The 25,640-nt window shown below is 49.4% G+C and overlaps 1 protein-coding gene across 6 annotated transcripts in view; it reads right to left on the bottom strand.

The window, feature by feature from the left end:
• LOC139051385 (uncharacterized) overlaps window positions 1-25,640 on the bottom strand; it is a 101,136-nt gene that overhangs the window by 2,714 nt on the left and 72,782 nt on the right. For 4 of the 6 annotated variants that reach the window (XM_070528401.1, XM_070528403.1, XM_070528404.1 and 1 more), the window contains 2 exons: window positions 24,837-25,048; window positions 19,526-19,720 (listed from right to left, as the gene is read on the bottom strand). The exons of 1 other annotated variant lie outside the window; for it this stretch is intronic. In XM_070528401.1, coding sequence (XP_070384502.1) covers window positions 19,526-19,720; window positions 24,837-25,048 — 407 coding nt within the window. The remainder of the gene's footprint in view (window positions 1-19,525; window positions 19,721-24,836; window positions 25,049-25,640) is intronic. One more of the 6 variants, XM_070528402.1, reaches the window with a different exon arrangement.

The following is a 25,640-nucleotide window of genomic DNA, read 5'->3' as shown; positions in this document are numbered from 1 at the left end:
ACCTGGCCAGAAATTTTCATTATCATCATCATCATCAGACTGGCTACGCCCACTGCAGGGCAGAGGCCTCGCCCATACTTCAACTACCCAGGTCATGTGCCAATTGTGGCCATGTTGTCCCTGCAAACTTCTTACTCTCATCCGCCCACCTAACTTCCTGCCACCCCCTGCTACGCTTCCCTTCTCTTGGAATCCAGTCCGTAACCCTTAATGACCATCGGTTATCCTCCCTCCTCATTACATGCCCTGCCCACGCCCATTTCTTTTTCTTGATTTCAACTAAGATGTCACTAACTCGCTATGGCTCCCTCACCCAATCTGCTCTTTTCTTATCCCCCCCCCCACATTAGCGCTACACCAATCATTATTTCCATAGCTCGTTGCGTCTTCCTCAATTTAAGTAGAACCCTTTTTGTAAGCCTCCAGCCTCCCCGTAGGTGAGTACTGGTAAGACAAAGCTGTTATACACTTTTCTGTTTAGGGATAATGGCAACCTCCTGTTCATGATCTGAGAATGCCTGCCAAACGCACCCCAGCCCATTTTTATTTTTCTGATTATTTCAGTCTCATGATCCGGATCCGCGGTCACTACCTGCCCTAAGTAGTAGATATATATCTTACCACTTCCAGTACCTCGCTACCTATCGCAAACTGCTGTACCTTTCGTAAACTGCTAATCGCAAGTTACTAAGGTAGTCTCCATTAACTCATATCCCCAATTCTTCCCAATCCAGGTCTGTAAAGACCTCCTGTAAACACGCTGTGAATAGCATTGGAGAGATCGTATCTCCCTGCGTGACGCCTTTATTGGGATTTTGTTGCCTTCTTTATGGAGCACTGCGGTGGTTGTGGAGCCGATATAGATATATTTCAGTATTTTTACATACGGCTCGTCTACACCCTGATTCTGTAATGCCTCCATGACTGCTGAGGTTTCGCCTGAATCAAACGCTTTATCGTAATCAATGAAAGCTATATATAAGGTTTGGTTATATTCCGCACATTTCTCTATCAACTGATTGATAGTGTGAATATGGTCTATTGTTGAGTAGCCTTTACGAAACCCTGCCTGGTCCTTCGGTTGAGAGAAGTCTAAGGTGTTCCTGATTCTATTTGCGATTACCTTTGTATATACTTTGTAGGCGACGGACAGCGAGTTGATCGGTCTAATATTTTCCAGGTCTTTGACGTCCCCTTTCTTATGTATTAAGATTATGTTAGCGTTCTTCCAAGATTCCGGTACGCTCGAGGTCATGAGGCATTGCGTATACAAGGTGGCCAGTTTCTCTAGAACAATCTGCCCACCATCCTTCAACAAATCTGCTGTTACATGATCCTCCCCAGCTGCCTTCCCCCTTTGCATAGCTCCCAAGGCTTTCTTTACCTCTTCCGGCGTTACCTGTGGGATGACAAATTCCTCTAGACTATTCCGTCTTCCATTATCGTCGTGGGTGCCACTGGTACTGTATAAATCACTATAGAACTCCTCAGTCACTTGAACTATCTTATCCATATTAGTAATGATATTGCCGGCTTTGTCTATAAGCGCAAACATCTAATTCTTGCCTATTTCTAGTTTATTCACTGCTTTTAGGCTTTCTTCGTTCCTGATGGAGTGCTTAATTCTGTCCATATTATACTTCCTTAGGTCAGCTATCTTGCGCTTGTTTATTACCTTGGACAGTTATGCCAGGTCTATTCTAGCTGTATGGTTAGAGGCTTTCATACATTGGCGTTTCTTAATCAGATCGTTCGTCTCCTGCGATAGCTTACGGGTATCCTGTCTAACGAAGTTACCACCGACTTATATTGCACACTCATTAATGATGCCCATAAGATTGTCGTTCATTGCTTCAACACTAAGGTCCTCTTCCTGAGTTAAAGCGGAATACCTGTTCTGTAGTTTGATCCGGAATTCCTCTATTTTCGCTCTTACCGCTAACTCATTGATCGGCTTTTTGTGTACCAGTTTCTTCCGTTCCCTCCTCGAGTCTATAGGCTAATTCGAGATCTTACCATCCTATGGTCACTGCAGCGCACCTTGCCGAGCACGTCCACATCTTGCATGATGCCAGGGTTAGCGCAGAGTATGATGTCTTTAATTTCTAATCTCGCCATTAGGGCTCCTCCACGTCCACTTTCGGCTATCCAGCTTGCGGAAGAAGGCATTCATTATCCGCAAATTATTCCGTTCTACAAACTACCAATAATTCTCCCCTGCTATTCCTAGAACCTATGCCATATATGCCCCCACTGACTTGTCTCCAGCCTGCTTCTTGCCTACCCTATTTAGCATTTTTTAAATTTACCCATCACCGATTCCACGTCTTCATAGAAGTTTTTCGACTTGGTGTCATCATGACCGGATGTCGGCGCGTAGACCTGTACGACCTTCAATTTGTGCCTTTTATTAAGTTTCACAACAAGACCTGCCACCCTCTCGTTAATGCTATGGAATTCCTGTATGTTGCCAGCTATATCCTTATTAATCAGGAATCGGACAACTAGTTCTCGTCTCTCTGCTAAGCCCCGGTATAGCACAGGATGTGCCCGCTTTTTAGCACTGTATATGCTTCATTTGTCCGCTTAACCTCACTGAGCCCTATTATATCCCATTTAATGCACGCTAATTCCTCCAATAGCACTGCTAGACTCGCCTCACTAGATAAGGTTCTAGCTATAAATGTTGCCAGGTTCAGATTCCAATGGCGGCCTTTCCGGATCCACAAATTCTTAGCACCCTCTGCTGCGTCACAAGTCTGACCACCGCAGTGGTCAGTTGCTTCGCAGCTGCTGGGAACTGAGGGCTGGGGTTTGATTGTTGTATCCATATAGGAGGTTGTGGCCAAGTACTGCACCAGGGTGGCCAATCCTGCCCTGGTGAGAAAATGCCTCACCGGTTCTGGTCACCGGGATCAGGCCGCACTCCAGGCCTGTTTAGGCAATTTTGCCAACAGGAATTTTTTTTTCGATTGATATGGTTCGCGTCATGAAAGTGGTGACGTCAAATCAATGTTTCCTACTCGGGAGCATCCTCATTAGATTCTATAGCAGTCGTGCCAGGTAACATGACGTCATGGATCGGAGTGAAAAGGCCTTGTGCTGTCTAGGTGGTGCATGGATCAGATGCGCCAGTAGTGACGTCGCTGTTTTCCGTCGCAGCCGAGAGCGTTCACAGCAGTTTGTCTCCGGCATGTGAAATGGTAGACCACGCGTCATACGTACTTAGCAAGGAACGAGCTCGTCTACGCCGGGCCGATGTTGCAGCCTGGGCACAAGAACAGGCTCGTGCAGCCGAGTGCAAGCAGCAACTGCGTACCGAGGATCTGGCAACCTACCAAGCCGTCGTGTAATGAACCGCCGGAATTAACCAAGTGATAAATACTGGGGCCGCACGTTTCAGCTTCGCTGGTTAACCAGCTGTACGGAGTGCTTGGGCGGCAATTTTTTTATTGATACGCTACATGCAGAAAGCCATGCAATGCCTTGAAACTGACGCACGCTTCTGGCGAGCTCAATTTCGCGCTGAAGCTGAGCGGGAACTCTTTTCGCCAGCGTGTTTCGAATGAGAGCTTTTTAACGTTGTAAAAGCAAATTTGTTATCTCACCATTAGCCACAAACGCCTATAATTGGCATTCGCGGCCTAACGCTGACAAATACGCGGTGCAGCTCGCACTCACCATTTGTATGTTTTTTCCAGCCCCCCTAGTGTAGAGCTGTACATACTTCACTTACTATTTAGCGATCTCAGCTCTTTGTTTTACGAACCTGTGATTTTTTTTTCAATATTTTCTTACAACTGCTATGTGAAAAGAGGCAGCCGTTACCATTCATATAAAATAGTTTTTCTATTGAAATGAAATTAGATTTAGCAGAGTCCCAAGATTGACATCTAGCTTTACTGCAGCACCTAAATTTGTATTGCACTATTTCGGCAGTCCTCTGAGGCGAAGCGCTAAACATAATATTCTGGCTTGGAAAGTGAAGAGTTTGGTCTTCAATCTGATGCATCCTCTCTTCTGCCTCACTACTGCAGCCAAGAAGTCATATACTGTATATGGCTATACAGTAACTCTTCTGCAGTGTATGTTCTACGTCCTAGTTGTGCTACGTCTATCTTGCGTGAATCGTTGCACGCACAAAAGTATTTCAACGGGGCCCATGGTGCACGTCATAAAACCAAATTGTGCGTTGCGCGGAAGAAACGAAGTGCGGAGCATCCTTTGTTAGCTTGCCTGCCAACACAGTGAGTGAGCTCAACCCTTTTATGTGCTTACGTTCATTATATCCTCTGGATGTAAATAATCCAGAGTTATTTAGTAGCGGCGCGATGGTTATTTATTTTGATGGGTGGCAGATTCGCCGGTGCGATTATTTTATGAAATTAAGTTCGTTTGCTATAAAACCATTCTTCCTTTTTATTGTTGCAAGACAATCTATGTAGATAAAATCTTATTCACGTCCACTTCCAAATGACATGCTTATCTAATAAAGAAACATTCTTGCTGTGCCATCTCCAGATTCTCGTATTGCAGTTTATATCTCTTGCAAAGGGCCGGGAAACTTTCTCGTACAGCGAGAAAATCGGGTCAAGGACAACATCTCGCGGTGCTCCGCACGTAAACGGCAAAAACTGAATCTATTGAGGTATTTCATTCATCTTCGGTGACGTACAAGCAAAATAAAAGCAGGAAACGTCCTAAACCCACGTTAATCGCACACAGAAGTGAAATCTGAAGACATTGCTAAGGTGTTGATATATTCGCTATATATTCGATATAGTGCCGTTTGATATATTCAATGAATTGTTCATTGTGTTTGTAGAGATGGAAGTTATTGATTAACAGTGGTAGAATAATTAACAGTGGCAAATATTCCACGGCAACTGTTCGCGTACATATCCATATTTATTCACATCTATGCTGGCCTCGATTCTAGGACGAGCTCGAAAATTTGAAAGGTTAAAAGGAAAATTTGAAGGACGCGTGAACTTCGCCTTTAAGGGTGGAACGCGATAACGTTGAAGGACCACTTACTGCTTTTCATGTTTCCCGGCAACTGCAGGTTATGTAACAGTAACGTTTATCGGGAAAAGCTGTCTGCGAACGCTATGCACGAAGGCGAGTTTGCTGGTAGAAACGCGGACTCTTGCGTTGGTCGACCTGCTGTTATTGTTTCGCACTTTTAATATTTCAGTCTGAGAAGATCTAACATAAAGGACATGCGCTGTCGGCGGTCTTTTTTTTTCGATACGTTTGTTTGTGGGCTGCCGTTCTTAAAATTCCGAGGAATAACATTGTAAAGAATGAAAGGAAAGGTATGAGCAACCATAATGGTAGAGAAGTGGCTGTGTATGTGTGGTTCGGAATTTGGATAAAAATTCCTTTTGCCGAAGCGATGTTTGACGCTGGACACCCGACGTGGGACGCCGAATTTTCTGCGACATGGGCTGCTTAACGCTAGCGCGTTAACTCCGTGCACTTACACTCTGAAGGATGACCATCGAAGCTGTGTATGTGGGCCCCTTAATGGCGCGCACTGCACTTCTGCCACCTGGTAAACGCGGTACCGCACAATCTTTTGGATAGGCCCACGTATGGGGAGTGCTTAACGCCTGCTTGACCTACGCCGCTGGGCGGCCCGGTATTGCACTAAATTCGGGATCGGCCACGTATGGGGATCGCTTAACGCCTGCTTCATCTCCGCCGCGGGTCGGCAGGGATTGCACTACCTTCGGGAACAGCCCACGTATGGTGCTTAATTCCTGCTTCACCTCATCCGCGAGGAGGAAGAAGCATCTGCTTGCTGCGGACGCGTCCGCGCCGGCTCCTGCTTTCTCGCCAATTTAAGTATGCCTTTTGCCCAGTTTTGTGCCTTTTCTACTCGGAATCGAATTCTTGAAGTTCTTCTCTACCTAGGGAGACCACATTTCGGCAAGTGCGTGACCACTGGAATTTTACGAGTGATTTCATCTCTCACCGCCCCGCCTCGGACGATAAGCCTAACGGCGAGTGCTGCCGCCGCCATTAACGCCCGTCTCGACTCCAAGCCGCCGCCGATCCCAGACCTCCCCGCACACACCCCGGCTGCGGGGGCCTCCAGCGATCACAACAAACGAGCCTTCCACCCAAAAACGACAGCGATGGCATACGAATTCAACGGCCAAGGCATGAGCCCGGAAGACTTCACCGCAGACGCCGGGTGGACTAGCGTGGCGCCGCGCCCGTCAGTAATCAAGACTGCGTTGAGCCAGCCCAGCCTCGTTAACCACCAGCGAAAGGGAGGGACTACGAACGCAATCGCCTCAACAGCGAGAAACTTTTTGATCAAAGCAAGCAGGATGCCCGCGCTGCCCCAACATGACATCAAGATCGTGATTCGCATACGTGGCGGTATCAACATAGCCAAGGTAGGCCAACTTACGGTCGCCAAAGCAATTTGCATGGCTGCTTGCATCGAACCTAACGAGCGAAGCGAGGATACGATATGCCCCAATTTGAAGCAGAACATGGTGGTCAGCACCGTCCGAAGCAAACGCAGCAAAATACCTCAGGATCCGCAGCATTTCCACAGGAGAGCAAACGTTTGAAACCACTGCATATAGGACGGCGCCGCACGACACGTGCAAAGGCGTTATAAGAGGGGTTCCGCTCGATGAGACGCAGGACTCCATAAACCGCAAGATCGTCAACCCACGCAACCCGCTCGCACTGGCGGCAAAGAGAATCAAGGAGACTGACACGGTCATCATCGCCTTCGACGGCTTTCGAGTCCCGAACTATGTCAGATACGACAATGCCCTGATCAAGTGCTCTCTTTACCGTAAGCAGATCGCCATGTGCCATGTGTGCAGCAGACTCGGCCATCGTGCGGACGTATGCCCTTAGCCCGACGACGCAATTTGCAAAGACTGTGGACTAGCTAACCCTAACGCAGATCATGTCTGCACCTCGATCAAGTGTGCGCTCTGCGAGGGAAATCACGTCACGGCAAGGAAGGAATGCACGAACCGCTTCCAACTCCCCTACGTCGTCCGAAAAAGACGAGTTGAAAGAAGAATCGCAGCAAACGCAAGCAAAAGCACCACGAGATCAGGACCAATCGCCCTGGGTCAGCACGACTTCCCGCCGCTCAAGAACGCCGAGTGTAGCGCCATCAACGACAACGTGGCCGCCAATGCAGATGCTCGCTTGTCCGGCGAGCGGGGCCGCTCGAGATCGAGGAACCGCGGTCGCCTGTCGTCACGGTCGCGAGGACGCTCCAGGAACCCGAGCCAGAGATCCTCGTCGAGGATACGATTCGCTCCCAGCCCACGAGTTGGCGGTGATCACCGGTTGACGTGGGCCCAACGAGTTCAGCAGCATCTACAACAGCAGCGACAAGAACAGCAGCACCAACAGCAGGCCGCCAGCCACGTGAGCCTGATGGCACGGCCAGAGCAAGTAGAAATAGCAAATACGATTAAAAAACTACAACACGAAAACAAAGAGTTAAGGCAAACAATCGCACAACTCGTCAAGGACATCGGACAACTCAAAACCCCACCACCCTCCGACTCAAATCAAACCGAATCCACATCAGAACCCATGGTAGTAGAAGTACCGGTCGCGGAATTCACGCGCAATCCGCATAAGAGAGAAGCCGTGACAAACACATCCATCGAGCACGGACAGCGACATTAACGAAATCAAGGAGCTGCTCGGCGGGCTTGCAACTACCGTCGCGTCACTGAAGGAAGGGCAAGACAAACTTGCGACGACTGTAGGGACCCTCAAGGAAGGTTACGACAGAATCACGCTACAAATCAACCACATGATGGAGAGGATCAACATCCATGGTGCAAGGCTCAACACGTTAGACATGGCAGACCACCCGTCTGTGACGTCCCAGTCTACTATCACCAAGCTATCTCGGGCGTTGTCGCTCGATAGACAAAGCAACAACGTGGCCTCACAAAGGCCACCCGACGCCAACAACAAAATGGCTGTGCAAACTGAAACGTTTCGCTTTTGGCAATGGAATTGTGGGGGCTACGTCCGCAAAAAGGCCCCCCTGCAACAATACATTCGAGCCAAAAAAAAAACCACGTCAGTCTCCTACAAGAGACAAATACCGCTACAACCTCGCTATCCGGCTTTGACGTTACTGCAACGACACCGCAACACAAATGTAGAGGTATCGCCACGTTGGTCAGCAACAAGCTAGCCCACACGACACACAAAATTATTCACGACCGCAGCAATTGCGAATTCATTCTCAAGGAAGTCTTACCTAGAGCCAAGAACGCCAAGGGCATATTCATCCTAAACGTTTACAGCAGCCCCAAGCACAGAGTACAAAAATTTAGGCAAATACTCCAGCTCGCCCGCACCCATGCCGGCGACAACCCCATGATAGTGGCCGGGGACTTCAGCGCCCCTAACACGGCCTGGGGATACGTCGTCAGCAGAGCCATGGGCAATGACTTATTAAACGACGCCAATGAACTTGACCTAACGCTCATAACGAACGCCGAATAATCCCCAAGAATGGACGGGGAATGTGGGAGATGGAAATTCAAGACGATGAGAAAAACGTGAACAAGGTGAATGCAGGAGCCGTCTCCTGCATCACCTTGTTCACGTTTTGCTCATCCACAAGAACGGGTAACTCGATCAACCGCGACACAACGCCAGATCTCACTTTCGTCCGCAACGTTCCAAACTATCAGTGCAACAACCTCTTCGAGGATCTGGGCAGCGATCATCACATTGTTGAGACAACGATTGACACCCCATCCAGAGAACCCAGAAAAATGACGTACGTCGACTGGGACAAGTTCCGCGAGTTCAGACACGAACGCCGTACAGGCAAAGAATCAATGGAACAATGGACGTCGCAGCTAAAGGCCGACATTAAGGCGGCCACGAAGGAAATAGAGACAGATCTCCCCGTTCAAAGCATGGACAGCCGACTGGCTCACATGCTCGAAGCCCAACGATTGCTCACCAGGAGATGGAAAGAACAAAGACACAATCGACGGCTGAGGAAAAGAATTTCTTCCCTCAACCGGCTGATTGCAGAATATTGCGCGCAACTATCTAACCAGCAATGGAACGAGGTGTGCGACGCCGCGGATGGCCGCATCAACAGCGGGATAACGTGGCACCTGCTCAAACATCTTTTAGACAGAACCAGAACCAAAGCGGACCAGGGTCGTACGCTTAACAGGATCATGCACGAGGAACTCAAAATTGCCACAGAAAATGAGCTCATTGCCCATCTCGCCGAAAGGTACCTCCCGCTGGCCAAAAATGCTAGAGGCCCGGCCGCCGAAGCATATCGCGGCAAAGCCAACCCAGAACTAGATCGGGACTTCTCAACCGAAGAGATACGCACGGCGCTTCAGAACCTAAACAGCAAGTCAGCGCCGGGGCCGGACGGCGTAACTAACAAGGCACTTAGAAACCTCGACGAAACCTCAATCGAAACCCTCACAGAGGAAATCAACAAATCTGGAGGAACGGAGCACTACCCGCAGACTGGAAAACGGCCCTCATCGTGCTCATCCCAGAGCCTGGCAAGGCGCCCAACATCAATAACCTCAGACCTATCTCGCTGACGTCTTGCGTCGCCAAGGTAACCGAGCACGCGGTCCTAAACAGGCTCTCAAAAAATCTCGAAGAAAAAGATATCTACCCCGCAGCAATGATCGGCTTTAGACCCGGGCTATCCACCCAAGACGCCATGAAGCTCCTCCAGCACGAGATCATTGACGCAGACACGAGAGACGCGAGAGTAATCCTAGGGCTAGACCTCGAAAAGGCATTCGATAATTTATCACATGACTACATACACGACACGATCTCCAACCTCGACCTCGGCACGAGACTCTACGCTTATACAAAATTGTTCCTGAGCGACAGAACGGCCACCCTCCGTCTATAGGGGAAATCAAGAGGAGTAAGGATAGAGATAAGAAGAAGGTAGGGAGGTTAACCAGAATCACATCCGGTTGGCTACCCTACACCGGGGGAACGGGAAAGGGGGAAACAAAGATAACAGGGAGAGAGCGGAGGGAAGGAAAGAAGGAAATTGCAGTGAGTTCACTGACGTGTGTGGCCTTACAGAAATTGCAATTAGAGTCACAAATGGTCGCACAAGCCCGTCGTCCTTAAGAAGCACAAAGTGCCTTCACCGCTTTTTGGTCCGACGGTCGATGGGGGCCGTGTTCCAGCAGCCCCTGCACAGAAAGCGGCCGATTGTCCAGTTTTTGAAAAGCTTTGACAAGTTCTTGTCTCTCAGGGGTGTATCGTGGACAGTGGCACAGCAGGTGGTCGATGTTTTCTTCCGTGCCACAGACCTCGCATGCTCCACTGTCAGTCACTCCAATCAATGTAGAGTATGCCTTTGTGAACGCAACTCCTAACCAAAGGCGACAGAGAAGCGTAGCTTCACGTCGAGGAAGTCCGAGTGGAGGCCGGAGTTGCAGGGAGGGGTTTAGTCCATGCAGTCGTGTAAGTCGTAAGTTTGGCGAGGTCCACTCGGTCACTGTGAGACTGCGTGCCAAGTGTCGAAGCTGCCTAGCGGCGTCTGTCCTCGAAAGCTGAATCGGAACGCTCTGCTCTTCATGATGCGCTGTACGAGCAGCGTTATCGGTGGAATCATTGCCACTGATTCCACAATGGCCAGGTACCCATTGAAAAATGACCTCGTGACCTTTTTGTTGGACATCATGGTAAAGTTTCGCGATTTCGTATGTCAGTTGGTCATGGCATCCGTGTCGAAGAACTGACTGCGTGCACTGTAATGCCGGTTTGGAATCACAGAACACAGCCCATTTTCTAACTCTTTCAGATTCAATGAATTCCAGTGCTCGACGCAGGGCCGTTAGTTCTGCTGCCGTTGAGGTCGTGACATGCGATGTCTTGAAGCGCAGTGTCATTCCTCGCGTTGGTACCACCACGGCACCACCGGAACTGCACGACGTAGTTGATCCATCGGTATAGATGTGGACGTGGTTTCTGTACTTTTCATGCAGAAGAAGTAAGCTCAGCTGTTTTAGAGCAGGGGCCGGTAGATCTGTCTTCTTCTGTAGTCCTGGAATCATTAGATGCATTTGTGGACGGCTCAAACACCACGGAGGAAACGCTGGCTTGGCCGCAGGTGCGTACCCTGAAGTAAACGACGCCCGATGTGCACTGACAATGCCGCTAAATGTCGAGCAGGGCCTTGCAGCAGTGAGGCTCGCCAAGTGGTGGCAAGGGGTCCTAGCATAATGCCTGAGATGCATACGCATTGTCTCAACGGTAATGTGCGTCTTGATTGGGTAATCCTGCGCAAGGGCAATGGTTTCAGCCGTTGATGCACTGCGTGGTAAGCCAAGACATATCTTAAGGGCTTGGGCTTGAATGCTCTGTATCGTACGCAGGTTAGACTTGCAGGTGTTGGATATTGCAGGCAGGCTGTATCGCAGGAATCCAACGAACAACGCCATGTACAGCTGTAACGTAGCGTGTACAGATACTCCCCAACTTTTTCCAGCAAGGAACCAGAACAGGTGGCAGATAGCAGTCAGCCGCTTTTTCACGTAATTGACGTGCGGAGTCCAAGACAGGTCTCTGTCAATTACGACTCCCAAGAATCTGATTCTGCTGTATGGTATAAGTTGTCCGTTAATAGATACGCCGTAACCAGACATTGGCTTCCTCGTGAATGCCACCATTGCGCACTTTCCGCATGAAATTTCAAGTCCCTGTTCACGAAGGTAGCAAGATGTCATTGTGGCAGCCTTCTGAAGCCGAGCGCGAAGCTGAGGTCGTGTCACGCTTGATGTCCAAATGCAGATGTCGTCCGCATAGATGGAAAGTCGTACGGTGCTTGGCAAGTTGTCGACTAATCCACAGAGGGTGAGATTGAAAAGGGTCGGGCTAAGCACTCCGCCTTGAGGGACTCCTCGGCTACCGTAATGGTCGGATGTCGGGCCATTTTCTGTGTCTACATAGAAAGGTCTCCTCTGTAAGTAGTTGCACACCCACATATACATCTTACCACCAAGTCCGACGGCTTCTAACGTGCTAAGGATGGCTTCATGGGTGACATTATCATAAGCCCCTTTAACGTCTAGAAACAGAGCAGCAGATAGACGCTTACAGGCCTTTTGGTGTTGCACAAATGTTATCAAGTCAACAACGTTGTCTGTTGACGAACGGCCACGTCTGAATCCGGCCATAGCATCTGGGTAGATTTCATAGTACCCTAAGTACCATTCTAGACGTGTTAAAATCATTATTTCCATTGTTTTTCCGACACAGCTGGCAAGTGCTATCGGACGGTATGAGGAAATGTCCAAAGGCGACTTGCCAGCTTTCAGAAGTGGAATGAGGCGAGTTGACTTCCATTCTTGCGGTACTGTACCCGTCTGCCAGGAGTCGTTGTACAGGAGCAAGAGTGCCTTCCGAGCTTGGTCTCCTAGGTTACACAGGGCACGGTATGTAATGCCGTCAGGTCCTGGCGCTGAAGAACGCCTGCACAAAGCCAGCGCAGCTTCTAGTTCTTCCATAGAAAAATGGCATTCCATGCGGGGATCACGTGAGAACGGTGGGTGGTCGAGCGTTCCCGTACCATCAGAATTTGCTTCGCCAGCAATCTTTCTGCAGAAATATTCAGCGACATCAATATCTCTACATTGTAGATGGAGTGCCAGAGATTTAAACGGGTGGCGCTGACCAAAGGTTGTGCGAAGGCCACGAACAGTCCTCCATATAAGCGACAAAGGTTTTCTCGGATCCAGGGACTCGCAAAAGGATACCCATTGTCGCGAAGCCAGCTTGTTCATGTGACGCTGTATTTTCTTTTGTGTTCGTCTAGCCAATCTCAAATCATAATTGGACTTCGTGCGTCTATATCTTCGCTCCGCACGACGGCGAATTGCTCAAAGTTTCGCTAGTTCGATGTCGAAATCGGTGCGGGGAGAACTCTTCGAAAGGAAATGCGTGGTTGTTTGTATGGCATCCTTTATCGCGCCCTGTAGGTTATAGGAGGTGCCTTCACGACAACAGTCTTCCATTATTATTTTGTATTTAGGCCAATCGGTGCACTGGACGGTTCTGGAGGACTTGGAGCTAGTCAAACCTTCGATCTTCAAATAGGTTGGGATGTGGTCGCTACCCCGCGTTTCTAAATCCGAAAACCAGTGCACTCTTCTCGAAAGCGAACGTGAAACGAAGGTAGGGTCCAAGCAACTACTATACGCTGATCCACGCAGATAAGTAGGGCTACCATCGTTTGACAGGCAAAATTGCAGTTCATAGGCAAAGGACACCAACGTTCTGCCTCTAGAGTTCACTTTAGAGCTTCCCCATAGGTAATGGTGGGCGTTAAAGTCCCCGGTGAGCACCCACGGCTGTGGAGTCGATGTCAAAATTCCCCGTAAGCGCTCACAATCTAGACGACTTGTTGGAGATAAATAGGCTCCAAGAATTGTGAACGTCAGCTTTTTCTTCTTCACTGTTAAGCAAACGTATTGATTTGCTTCGTCAGGAGGCACTATGTGATGCACATAAGTCAAGTCACGGCGTATAAACACAACGACCTTGCTGCACTCGCCGTGGGCAGAGGACATAAGCACTCATACCCGGACAGTCTGATGGGAGCTGACAGGTTGGGCTCGTAAATCACGATAATGGGGAATTGGTGCGTAAATACAAACTGTCTGAAATCGGACATGCGTGACTTAAAGGGAAGCTGAAAGGTTTTCCAGAAAAAATGAGTGAACATGTGTACATAATGGTTTTCAACCCTCCGAATTCGAATATCGTACCGAAATTGAGCGAAAGAAAGCGCAAATATATTTTATTTCGACGAACAGTGCAGCAGCGGACACGCCCAGCTCGCGCGTCTCGTTTCCGCCTGTGATTGGTCGGGCGACCCGTGACGTCAACTTTAGCGACCGGCCGCTGCCGCTCCACATGAAGCGCGGTGCCAGGTAGTTTGGTGCCGTAATGGAAAATTAAGAGGTAATAGAAAATTCAGAGAGACTGCGTTTTTCTGAAGAGTTCGGCGTTGCTCCCTACATGTACGAGCCGACTGCAAAGAGCCGGCCCCTCGAAGAAGCAAACGATGCTGGTGCGAGCAGTGCTTTCGACGAGAACGAAAGCGAAGTCTTGGGATCTCCTCGTGTTGGAAATGCTCTTTGGTGAGTATGTTTTTTGCAAAGCGATCTAGTGATCTCGCCGATCTTTCGCCGATCTAGTGAGCTCGTTTCCGGTCAAACAACTGCAGTGTTGTGTTCCTGCATGCCTCGTCGTGGAACGTAAGCGGGGATGCGATCGTCGGCATTTGTGCGCTGTCCAAAGCTGTCGGCAACCTACAAAGACGGTTCAAACGCGTGAAAAGCTTCCCAGTTCATGCAATACGTGTAGTGACCATCTGTGCGCCATCCGCACACTACTCGTAACCGAAGTCGTAAAGGCGGCGAATTCCGTCGGCTACGTGAGACGGTCGGTTTCTCGCTGTGCGCGAGAGACGGGGGGAGCGTAGCGTCCTGGCGTGCGCCGGCTTTCCAGCACATGCAAACTCTACATTTGCACTGCGTTATGGTAGCTGCGTGCAGGCTGTTTTACAACACACGTGCAAATAGAAAATTCGCGGCGCTTTGCGACGAAACCTGCGTCGAGGGCGGGAGATAAACATGCACCTTCCGTTCTGCGTGCTAACATGAAGGAGCTCGCAGTAAATCAAAATCCAGGTTTGGGCGAGTTCGTGTATTCATAAGGCCTTCCAACACCAGTTATCATCAGTCAGTCCGCACTCGTGCCGTCTTTGTTTTCGTTGCTCCGATCTTTTCGCGCTGCGTTTAGAAAGCCTGCTAGTGGAAATTCTGGTGATAATCGTCGTCACGGAAGTGGTTGGAGCACACCAGTGTTGTTCTTGAGGGCTTGAAATTCTTTCGCTTTACAGCAGCCTCCCACTTCCTTAAAAGCTTCTTGTCTTGTGGGAAGCAATGGAAGACAACATCGTCGCGGCCCCTGGTGTTCGTGCAACCGTAGGCTGCACAAAAAGACGGCATGATCGGCCCACCACATCAGTTGATGCTGCGCACGTTGACCACCACTCTACATACACACAGACGCACCAACAAAGAAATGCAGGGTCGATCGAAGCAGATTACGACGGCACGCACGTAGAAACAAGCATGGTCAGGCACCGTCGCGCAGGCTGCGAAGGAGCAAAACACTAAAGTTGACGTCACAACACCGCGGTTTCCGGTCTCCGCTCGCATCGTCAGCGTCAGCAGCAGCGCGCGGCATTCGACGGGGGGCGGAGCTACAGCGCAATTTCAACCGACGATTACGTCGCTCCTATTTGAAAAAAAAAAAACCCAAATTTCACCTACATGGTTTATAAGGTTCCCGCATCCGTATATGAGCGTCTTATTGAATTCGACAGACTCTTCAGCTTCCCTTTAAGCCCTCTGGCGTTCCACTGAAAGACAGATGCATTCTTGACCTCCTCTTGAAACGACGGCAATTTTCGGGCCGTGGTTTTACCCTAGAGTCGCAAGCACCGGACTCAAGGTGTCCAGCACCTGCAGTGCGCTCTGTGCCGACGGGATTTTCATGCTGCTCAGTAGAATGCGCATGGCGTCCATAAGTGACTTCAGCAGTCCCAGAAATACAAACTCGGCGGCAAGGGCACCCCGCAAGTTTCTGTCATCTCTCCGATGCTTTTTAACCTTGTGCTTGCCGGCTTAGGCAAGAAACTGGATCAAATAGAGAACGTCAAATACACGATATGCGCGGATGACGCAACTCTCTGGGTTCCCGGAGGTAACCTGGGATCAATTGAAAGCGCTCTGCAGCAAGCGATCGACGCGATCGAGGAATACCTCGCTCCCACCGTCCTGCGATGTTCGCCTGCGAAATCGGAGCTCCTCGTCTACAAACCATCGAGAAGCGGTCCCAAGCCAAAGAACGAAATCAAAGACACACTCTCCATTACTCTCAGAACAAAAGACGGAGGAACCATTCCACACGTCAGCAAAATCAGAGTCCTTGGGATGCTCATTGAGAGCAATGGCTCAAACGCCGCGACAGTGGAGAAGATCGTGACAACGTCAAATAATGCCTTGAATCTCATACGACGCGTAGCAAACAGACAACACGGCTTTAAGGAAGAAAATCTCCTCAGGCTAACATATGCCTTTACGCTATGCCACTTCACCTACGAGGCGGCCATGCACAGATGGAAGGCAGCGAAGGACAAACTCAATTTACAACTGAGGAAGCTAGTCAAACTAGCGCAGGGAATTCCCAAAAATACCGAGACAGAGCTCCTGCTGCAACTGGGGGTACACAATACGCTTGAAGAAATCGCCGAAGCTCAAGAACGGGCTCAATGAACAAGACTCTCTGGAACCAAACCGGGTAGAGAAATCCTAGCCAAACTAGGTCATGACACCACAGTAATGGAGAATCTATATCAAAGCATTCTGACGGACACACGCAACTCCGCCCACACACAGTTCGCCAACCCCCACGGAACATGAACTCCGCGCACCATCAACCCAGAAGGCCGGCACGCGGATCGTTCATCCTGCGCGAAATACGCGATAAGAAGATCCTAGCCTGTTTCGTAGACGCAGCACAGTACCCGACCAAGAAGGCCTTCGTTGCCACTACGATCAATAAGCAAGGTCAAGTCACAAACGCTCTCACAGTCAAGAGCTACAAGTCCGAGATAGCACAAGTCGCCATCGCACTTGCGCTCACAGACCCGACTGCCACCCACGTCTACAGCGATTCAGGCTCGGCCGTCAAATCCTTTCAGAAAGGAGCAGTTGCAAGCCAAGCACTACAAATAATAGATCCGCACGGCTGCAGCACCACACCATCTGCTGGTTCCCGGCACACCTCGGAGAGATCGAGGACGCCCCTCGCAATCTCAATGAGATGGCTCACAGGAGCGCGTGAGACCTAACCTTCCACGACGCCACCTATTCTGGTCGTGACCATCCCAGCGAGAATCGGGACCCTCCCTCTACATAAAACGAGATCACAAAGCACTTCTATCTAGACCGCAGAATATACAGCACACCTCACAATAAGCTCACCAGGCCTCAAGCCCTCGCGTTCAGAATGCTTCAAACAAACACGTACCCCACGCAGAACAGACTACATCACTACATGCCTGACCTATACAAAACATCATATTGTGAAAATTGCCATAGCACACTAGACGTACATCACTTGCTCTGGCCGTGTGGTCGGACCCACGCAAACAAGGATCAAGACTCCGCCAGGCTACAAGAAGCATTACGCAGCACGGACCAGGCGGAGCAGCTCTGGGCTGTCCAGCGAGCCCACGATGCGGCCAGGGAGTTACAACTCCCGGTCCCAACGTGGGAGTAGCCCGCTCTATGGGACCTTGCACCCCGTAGCTCGCAGGACCTTTCATTAAAGTTATTCCATCCATCCAATCGCAGCGAGTGGGCCCGGCATTGCACTATCTCCGGGATCCGCCCAGGTATGAAAAATTGCTCTACGCGTGGACGGGATCCGCCATATCCTAGCCATATACAGCTTCACTGTAAAATATGCAAGCTTTCTTAGAGTGGACGCAGTAAGGAAAGGCACTGAACTGGAAAAAGAACATGCAACCTTCGTCGAGATATAATTTCAGAATCCTCGCATTATCAGATCGGCCAGAACTTCATCGCATGCCACCGCGACCCAGTTCACTGCCTCGCTAAGCGAAGTATACATAACGAAGGCATGTCCAAATAGACAGACCTCTGAACTTGTTCCGTGCGATGCCTCGAACTTTTACGGCTTCCATCGGCTGTATAATGATGCCCATATATACAGAATGAGAAAACTAGCCCAAACCAAGGGCTCATTTATCATAATCTTTGTCACGGACATTACCGGTTTTTTTTTACCGTGATGGTAAGATAACCGTCTCTTCCCACCTGATTGCATCAACATTTCTGCTCTCGGTCGTCTGGCAGTGGCAACCAAACCACATGCTTGAATCTAAGCTAACCCCGACATTTCTCATCACGTTTTAAGGAGAAGTGTCGGCCCACATTCGAGTAAATGCGGTAGAGGAGGAGGAGGAAGAAAAACTATTTGCTCTAATTGGGTAGAAATTAGCGGTGGCAGATGTGGTCGGCCATCTTCACGGTCTTCTTCCCCATCTGCGCAGGGTCGACGCCCCTATTCCAGGGCACCACTGAGGGTGGCTACTCGGCGAGCGTGCCTTACTAGTCCATGCTGGACTTTCGGGTCGCTGCTGGAGAGCACCCTCTCCCAGTGCTCAGCACTCGGGTCTTTTATTTGAAGGAATTGTTGATTCTGAACGCATTCTCATGTAATGTGATATAAGGTGGGCTTGGCGGCGCACCAGGGGCAAATGTCTCTATACTGGGTGGGAAATATCTTGCTTAGTGTGTTTAGGTTTGGATATGTTGCTGTTTGCAGCCTCCTCCAAGAGGTTGCTTCATGCTGATTTAGGCTGTTGTGGGGTGGAGGGTATTTGATTCGGACCCCCTTATAGTAATTCAAAATGTCTGAGTAGCTTGGGTTGACTGGTATGGGTTCCTCGGGGTCGGTGCTTGTGGCCGCTCGGTTTGTGCGCTCTCGAGCTGCCTTGTCCGCCCTTAGGTTCCCTTCTATTCCAGCGTGTCCCGGTACCCAGAAAATTGTATGCCTGACTGTTGTTAGCCCTGCAGGAGCGGAAGATGTGAAGCGCTCTGCGTCCTATTCTGCCGTTCATGTAATTCCGACACGTAGTTTGCGAGTCGGTGAGTATTGTTAAAGACCTTTCGGATCGGTAGCCCTCCACTGCCGCTAGAGGTACGGCTATTTCCTCAGCTTCCGTTACCGAGCAGTCCTTCATTGACGCGCTGCTGATCTCTTTGTAGTCCTGGCTCATTACTATGGCAGCTGTCTTTACTATGTTTGTGCCTCTTTGCTTGGCGTATACTGCAGCATCTATGTATACTGTTGTGTTTTTTGTGGCCAGGTCTTTTCGACGTATTTCGCCCTTGCGTCCCTTCGCGCCGTGTGGAGGTTTGGGTCCGTGTTTTTGGGTAGGGGGCTAACAGTATGTTTTCCGATATTCATCAGGAATCCCCTCCGTTCTTGGGGTTTCTTTGATTCCGCGAAGCCTAGCCTTATTAGCAGTTCCCTTTCCGTTTTGGTCTGCTGGAGTCTCATGAGGTGTGCGATACTTTGGGCTTCTTTTAGTTCTTCGAAGGTGTTGCTTAAACCAAGTGCCATTAGTTTCTCTGTCGATGTACTGTTCGGCAGGTGAAGTGCTGCTTTGTACGCTTTGCGTAAAATTGTGTCCGCTTCTTGTATTTCCTGTTTGGTGCAGTTGAAGTACGGGAGTGAGTATGAGACCCTGCTGACCACCAGGTTGCCAACCAGCTTAAGTGTGTCTCCTTCTTTCATCCCATATCTCTTTTGTGACACCCACGTGATCATGCGTGCTATTTGGGTTGTTGACTGCTTGAATGCGGTAGAGATGGCTTGCACTTACCTCTCTGCGTCGGAGAGTCTCGGCTGTCCGAAATCTTGCCTTTATCTCACTGCTGCTAAGGGAACCACTTTTTTGGACCGTCTCTAAAAGCAGCGGGTGTCGTGCAAGAAGACCATAGGCCTTCGCCGCACGCATCTGAGTGCAGCCCAGTATGAATCCCGCTGCACAGTGCAGAAGTCCTAGGTTGCGCCATGTCTGCGGTGGGAAAAGAAGCCAAGCGGCAGTCCATGCTGAAACCATTGCAGCCCTTACGTCTTCAGGTTCCTGCAACTGCCTTAAAACATCTTGTCTAGATCTTATGTGCATGAAATTATCGAAGGTATGTGGGTGATTTTTTTTATTTCGTCTTTATAACGTTCATTCGTTTCTTTGCCCTACTATCGTTTTGCCTTACATCAACCCCTAATAAGATTTCACAGCCTCCACTCAATCTCATGCAGTGATGTTAAGGTGCATTCAGGAGGCCACTTTAGAATATACCGTATTTTCGCGATTCTAAGCAACCCCCCCCCCTCTTTTTCGCGAAAAAGTTAGGAAAAAAGTTTGCATGCGAATCTAAGCACCCCCCTATTTGTTAGGGAGAGCGCGTAGCCAATGCCGCCTAACGCGCTTGCTCACTCTGGAATCATTGCTCGGCAGACCTGCAGGCACGTGGCTGATGCTTCTGTTGGACGCGTTTCGCGGCCATCTGACCCCGGAGGTAAAGACAAAGCTTCGGAACATCAATAGCGACGTGGTTGTGATTCCGGGTGGCATGACGCCAGTGCTGCAACCCCTCGACGTTTCAGTCAACAAGCCCTTCAAAGCCAATCTCCGACAGGAGTACGAAGAGTGGGTGTGAAACCCTGACCGGAAGAAGACGCCGACGGGAAAGCTGCAGAAAGCGTCCCCATCAACCATCGCAAAGTGGATTTCGGAGGCGTGGAAGAGGGTCCAAGTGGTCGTTGTGGTCAAATCATTTAAGAATTGCTCGATCACAAACAACTTCGACGGAACGGAAGACGACCTGCTGTGGGATACCGAGAGCAGCGGTCCAAGCGGTGCGACGAACTCGAGTGGCAGTGATAGTGACTGAGCATCCTACGCAAGCGGTGGGTTTACTGTCTGCATCAATTTTTCTTTTGAATGTTTGCAAAATAAAATGCTATTTCTCGCACCCATCTCGTCGTAATGTCGCAGCGAAGAGAGGGAGCGGGTCATTCTAGATTTTTCGAATCTAAGCACCCCCCTCACTTTGGGCATTGCGATCGTGAAAAAAGGAGGTGCTTAGAATCGAGTAAATACGGTAAGTACCACATGAAGGCTCAATTGCAATATGACTTCAACTGAGCCACAGTTTAGTGAAATGCCAATTTCTCATTTGGCCCATCGTTCCACTAATTTCGTTCTACATAATTAAAATTACTGAATGTAAGAAATCTCACATTTCCGTTGACGAGCCTCTCGAAGAGCATAGGTGTACCATGCGTTATCATATTTCGCAATCGTCAAGCACGCTTCGCATTTGATTTCTGCGAAGATTGATCATTCTAACCAAGTGAGCATGATAAACTTTCCGTTCAATGCAGTTTTACAAAACATGAAACCAGTAAGAAAACATTACTGGATGATCGAAAAGCGTACTCAGGAAAGCGTGTTAATGCTGTCTTAGTGCCTACTCTTTATCAGGCTGGTGTACATACGTCCCCTTGTCGCTCAATGTCTAACACATCAGTTACTTTTTTCGCCAACAAGAGCAAAATAGTCAATTTCAGTGTTTTAGATTTCAAACAAACAGGACACGCTTGCGGACAAAAGTGTGATAGAGCTTAGTGCCAGTTTTTGTTCCACTCTCGCACTTGCATCGTTGCGCAAATCGCGTCCATGAATTGTGTGCGCTAACCAAGGCAAGAGCAAAGAAATCCGCATCAGATGTACGGAATTCATTGTAATCCTTGTTTCCGATACGGCCGCCGAATCAACTAACGTGTAAAAGGCCGAGTGAAGCATGCCGTCAGGTGCCATTCTCATAGCTAGTGGCAGGGTGAAATTAGGTGCAAGTTTTCTAGGCATGTCAGCCCTCTGGCTCGCCACTTTGTATTTTTGTATAACTTGTCTCCTATTCTTGCGTGCAGTCCTGCCAGGGGTTGCATAGATTTGGTAATCGAAAACGTGTGAACGATTATCTGGTGACATGTATTGAAATGTAAAAGTTGGCAGCTCGCAGGCGGGTTGGTCAATTTGAGGCTGTTGAAAGCTGCTGTAATTACAGTGAATCGATAATCTTTTGAAGCGGCATATGATGAGATTGTTAGACACGGAAAGCGTTATCTCACAAGTTGTAATGAAAAAAAATTTAAATTCCATTTTTGGCTTCAACAACAGAAATGTTTGCTTGGTAGCTCTCAATTTCGCAGTGTAATGTACTGACTTCGGTAAGGCAATTTAGTCAATCTTTAAATCCTATGTTCGGTTAGTATTCTTTTCCTCTTCCCCCTGCACAGGAAAATTTTGATCAATAGTTGGCAACTTACAATTCAATTACTTTCGTTAGAGGTTTTACGTGCCAAAACCACGATGTGGCTGAAGTACGCCGTAGTGGGGGACTCGGGATTAATTTTGATCACCTGGGGTTCTTTAACGCGCACCTAAATTTAAGCACACAGTAGTTTTCGCACTTCGCAAAAATCTTGTGGCAGACCGCACTACACTTCCGCAATAGGCTATACGCGTTTATGCGACGTGACGCGGGTCGGCAACCTATCGAGTTAAAATGTGTCGCCGCTGTACGCCGACTCATGCAATCCTTTCGAGACTGCCCTGAATTAAAAATTGATTTTTCTGTACTTGTTTATGTCATTACGAGACATCACCTGTCAATCGCCACCTTAATTTCAGGATACATTACGTATGGGAGACTATCCCTTTCAGAACGTTGACACCCTATTGCCTGCAAAAAAAAAAAAAAGACGTTCTCGCGATTTACGAGCCAGAACCGTATGTTATGAGGCACGCCGTAGCAGGGGACTGCGGAATAATTTCGCCCGGCTGAACTATCTTTAATGCGCACCTCAATCTAAATGCACTCATGCTCAGTTTAGAGTGATCAGAGCGCGTGGCAAAGGGCACATGCGCGCGGCTTGAGGACGTGGTGCCTGCTGTGGAGAATGTCGAAGTGTGCATGCGCGCCCCTTACCCGCTATCCTGCTCGTTCGTTCGCTCCGTGCTCACGTGCGTGCAGTTCATCAGAATGGGCGGCAGCCTCCGCGCCGCACCAGCGATTCTCTAGGGTCGAGCTCGGTGCCGTCTCCGAAATGTGCAAGCGCCTGGTCGCACTGCTGGTGCTTCTGCCATGACTACCTGGACAAGTAACACCGCTCGCGCTTCGGGCAGAACGGGACGTGCCTAACACAAACTGTCTGCCGTAAAATGAACGTTGTCGTTTAGTTACCATGCTTGCAATCTTTCATTTGGCTTTCGTACCATGTTTGGAAGCGCTGGCACTTCGAAAGAAAGGCATTGAATAGCGCTTTGTTATGGCGGCGTACGGCCAGTCACAGCGGTTTTGTGCAGGGAACGGGCCACTATGTAGAACGGGTTACAGACAGCCGTGGAAGGAACATGTATAGAAATAGAAGGAGCATGTTCCCGGTGTTTAAGATCGCTAAAATATCACTGTTCGACAGCTGCTAGGATTGGGAATACAACCATTTGTTTCTATAATTCGGAAACGGTGCCGAGATTGGACCTTCGCAATCGTGGACGCTGCACCGTGGCTTCAGTGTCCGCACTATTGGCGGTGGCGATCGCAAATTCCGATGAATGGCACGCACATCGGCGCGATTAGCGAGAACAAGCAGGCCACCGAGTAAGGATGGACGCGCGAACACTCTTGACAGAAAGCACCACGCCGTCAGACGGCACGCACATCGAATTCGCCACGTGCTCCCATGATATCCAAACTGATGAGCGTCCTGCATATCACGGCTTTCGAAATGCGGCCGCCACGGATGGGATCGATCCTGGGCCCTCGAGTTTGGAGGGAAACGCCACAGCCACTAAGCTAGCGTGGCGGATAAAGGTGAGACAGTTAAGGCGGAACCGCATGGCGCGATTTCAGGCGCGGATGGTGGGACGCGCGCGTCATTTTGACACGTGCCCAGCATGATCCGTCACGAAATCGCGTCGCCGCGTGCTGCTGCTCGAAGTAGAAAGGCGTCGCGCGGCGTGTCCGCCAATCAGAGGCCAGGTAAGTCACGTGGCATTTGGTCACGTGGCATCTTGGTTTTTGGTTTTGCCACCAGATGGCCCTGCTCTGCGCATCTCTACGGAACCTCTCTGGCGCAATTTTTTTTTTCTCGGCAGAACTGGCGCGTGCGTCAAAGAAAGCACGTGCTACCGTGGTTTCCTTCACGCATCGTATTCACCTAAAATGGACGAAGAAACCTTCAACGAGGCCCTAATAACTGCAGTAAAGAAGCGTCGCGTCCTGTGGGGCGTACGCGACCGCAATTACAAGAACATCAAATGTGACCAGGCTTGGCGAGCTATAGCAGATATTCTCAGCGTTGATGGTATAGCAGATGCCCTCAGCATCCCCCTTGATCATAGCAATCGCCTCTTCTGCTCGGTAGTAAGCGGCCGACACTATTTTCTATGTGAAGTTGCAAACAAGCGGCGGCCTCTCAGCATGCGGAAGTCGCAGTATCGCACACAATCTTGTTGCTTCAAATTTAGCTTGATAAGTACACTTAAAAACACTATCAAAACACATAAAAGCACTATCAAAACAATTCCGTGGGCTACGAAAAAAAAATAATGAAAGATAGAATTGTAGGGATGTGCTAGCGTTAACTACCTTTCAATTCACGCTCAATACAGAAACCAGTCATTCCGCACTCATGCTGAAAGGTTGATACAGCACAGGTAAAAATTATGGAGTTTTACGTGCCAAAACCACTTTCTGATTATGAGGGACGCCGTCGTGGAGGACTCCGGAAATTTCGACCACCTGGGGTTCTTTAACGTGCACCTAAATCTAAGTACACGGGTGTTTTCGCATTTCGCCCCCATCGAAATGCGGCCGCCGTGGCCGGGATTCGATCCCGCGACCTCGTGCTCAGCAGCCTAACACCACAGCCACTGAGCAACCGCGGCAGGTATAGAGCACAGGTAGGCTACACACACATATACATATATATGCATACATATACATATATATAACGGGCACGCTAACCCGCGCCACACGCCCTACGCCATCCTGATCTCACTTTACCCCGAGGCAGTATCGCAGGAAACAGGGTACATTACCGGGCGCGTAGACTGTACTCACCAGGTTACAGAGGTGATCATAGTGCGGTCTCTCAGCCGCACCCAGAGCTATGGACGTCAGTGCGTAGTTGCGATGCATTGACTCTGCCAGCGCTTGAGCTAAAGGTTCCTTGCCACGGTAGGAATATGACACCTCAAGAGAGTGCAACCGTCGATTGGTAGAGAGCCAGCCGCTGAACAATTCGACGCTCTTTTCGTCGATGTTGCAACCAGCTGGAAGTAAGAATTAAAAACGTGTGCTCTTTCTGTTTCGACATGCTATAAACTTGCAGAAAAACTGAATAAAACGCGGGTGCACTGCCACCCCTCGCTGCGCACACCAAGCGAGCCACAAATCCACCCAAGAGATAACCGAAAGATACTGCGAAGTTCAGGGCTCAGGATACAGTCACATCATCGCGTTTATTAGCGTGCGCCCAAAGCGCGGTGCATGAGCGCTTTTAGATATCATCAAAGTACAGCCGCCGCGATTGGGAATTGAATGCGTGACTTCTTTCTTAACAGACAACTTTAATGCACTAAGTTATGGCTTCCAAAAATATGAGAAATCAGCTGTTCATTAGTGCTCTTAAGAGAGATTCAACGTAGTCATTTCGATGCGCTCCCATCCGAACAAGTTTTGTAGACGAGAGACGATTATTGTGTTCACAAGGAGGAAGAAGATGAAAAGAAGGAAGATAGCAATGTCAGCCAGGCGCGCGTCCAGTTTGCTGCCCTACGCGGGGGAAAGGTGGATTAAGGGATGAAAAGAAAAAAAAAAGTGGGATGGAAGACGGTAGTGTACGTTCGAAAAAGTGCGGCTATC

The sequence above is a fragment of the Dermacentor albipictus genome, unplaced genomic scaffold (genome assembly GCF_038994185.2).
Source record: "Dermacentor albipictus isolate Rhodes 1998 colony unplaced genomic scaffold, USDA_Dalb.pri_finalv2 scaffold_11, whole genome shotgun sequence".
Lineage (NCBI taxonomy): Eukaryota > Metazoa > Arthropoda > Arachnida > Ixodida > Ixodidae > Dermacentor > Dermacentor albipictus.
Note: the sequence above shows the minus strand (reverse complement) of the source record. Positions and strands in the feature narration are given on the sequence as shown.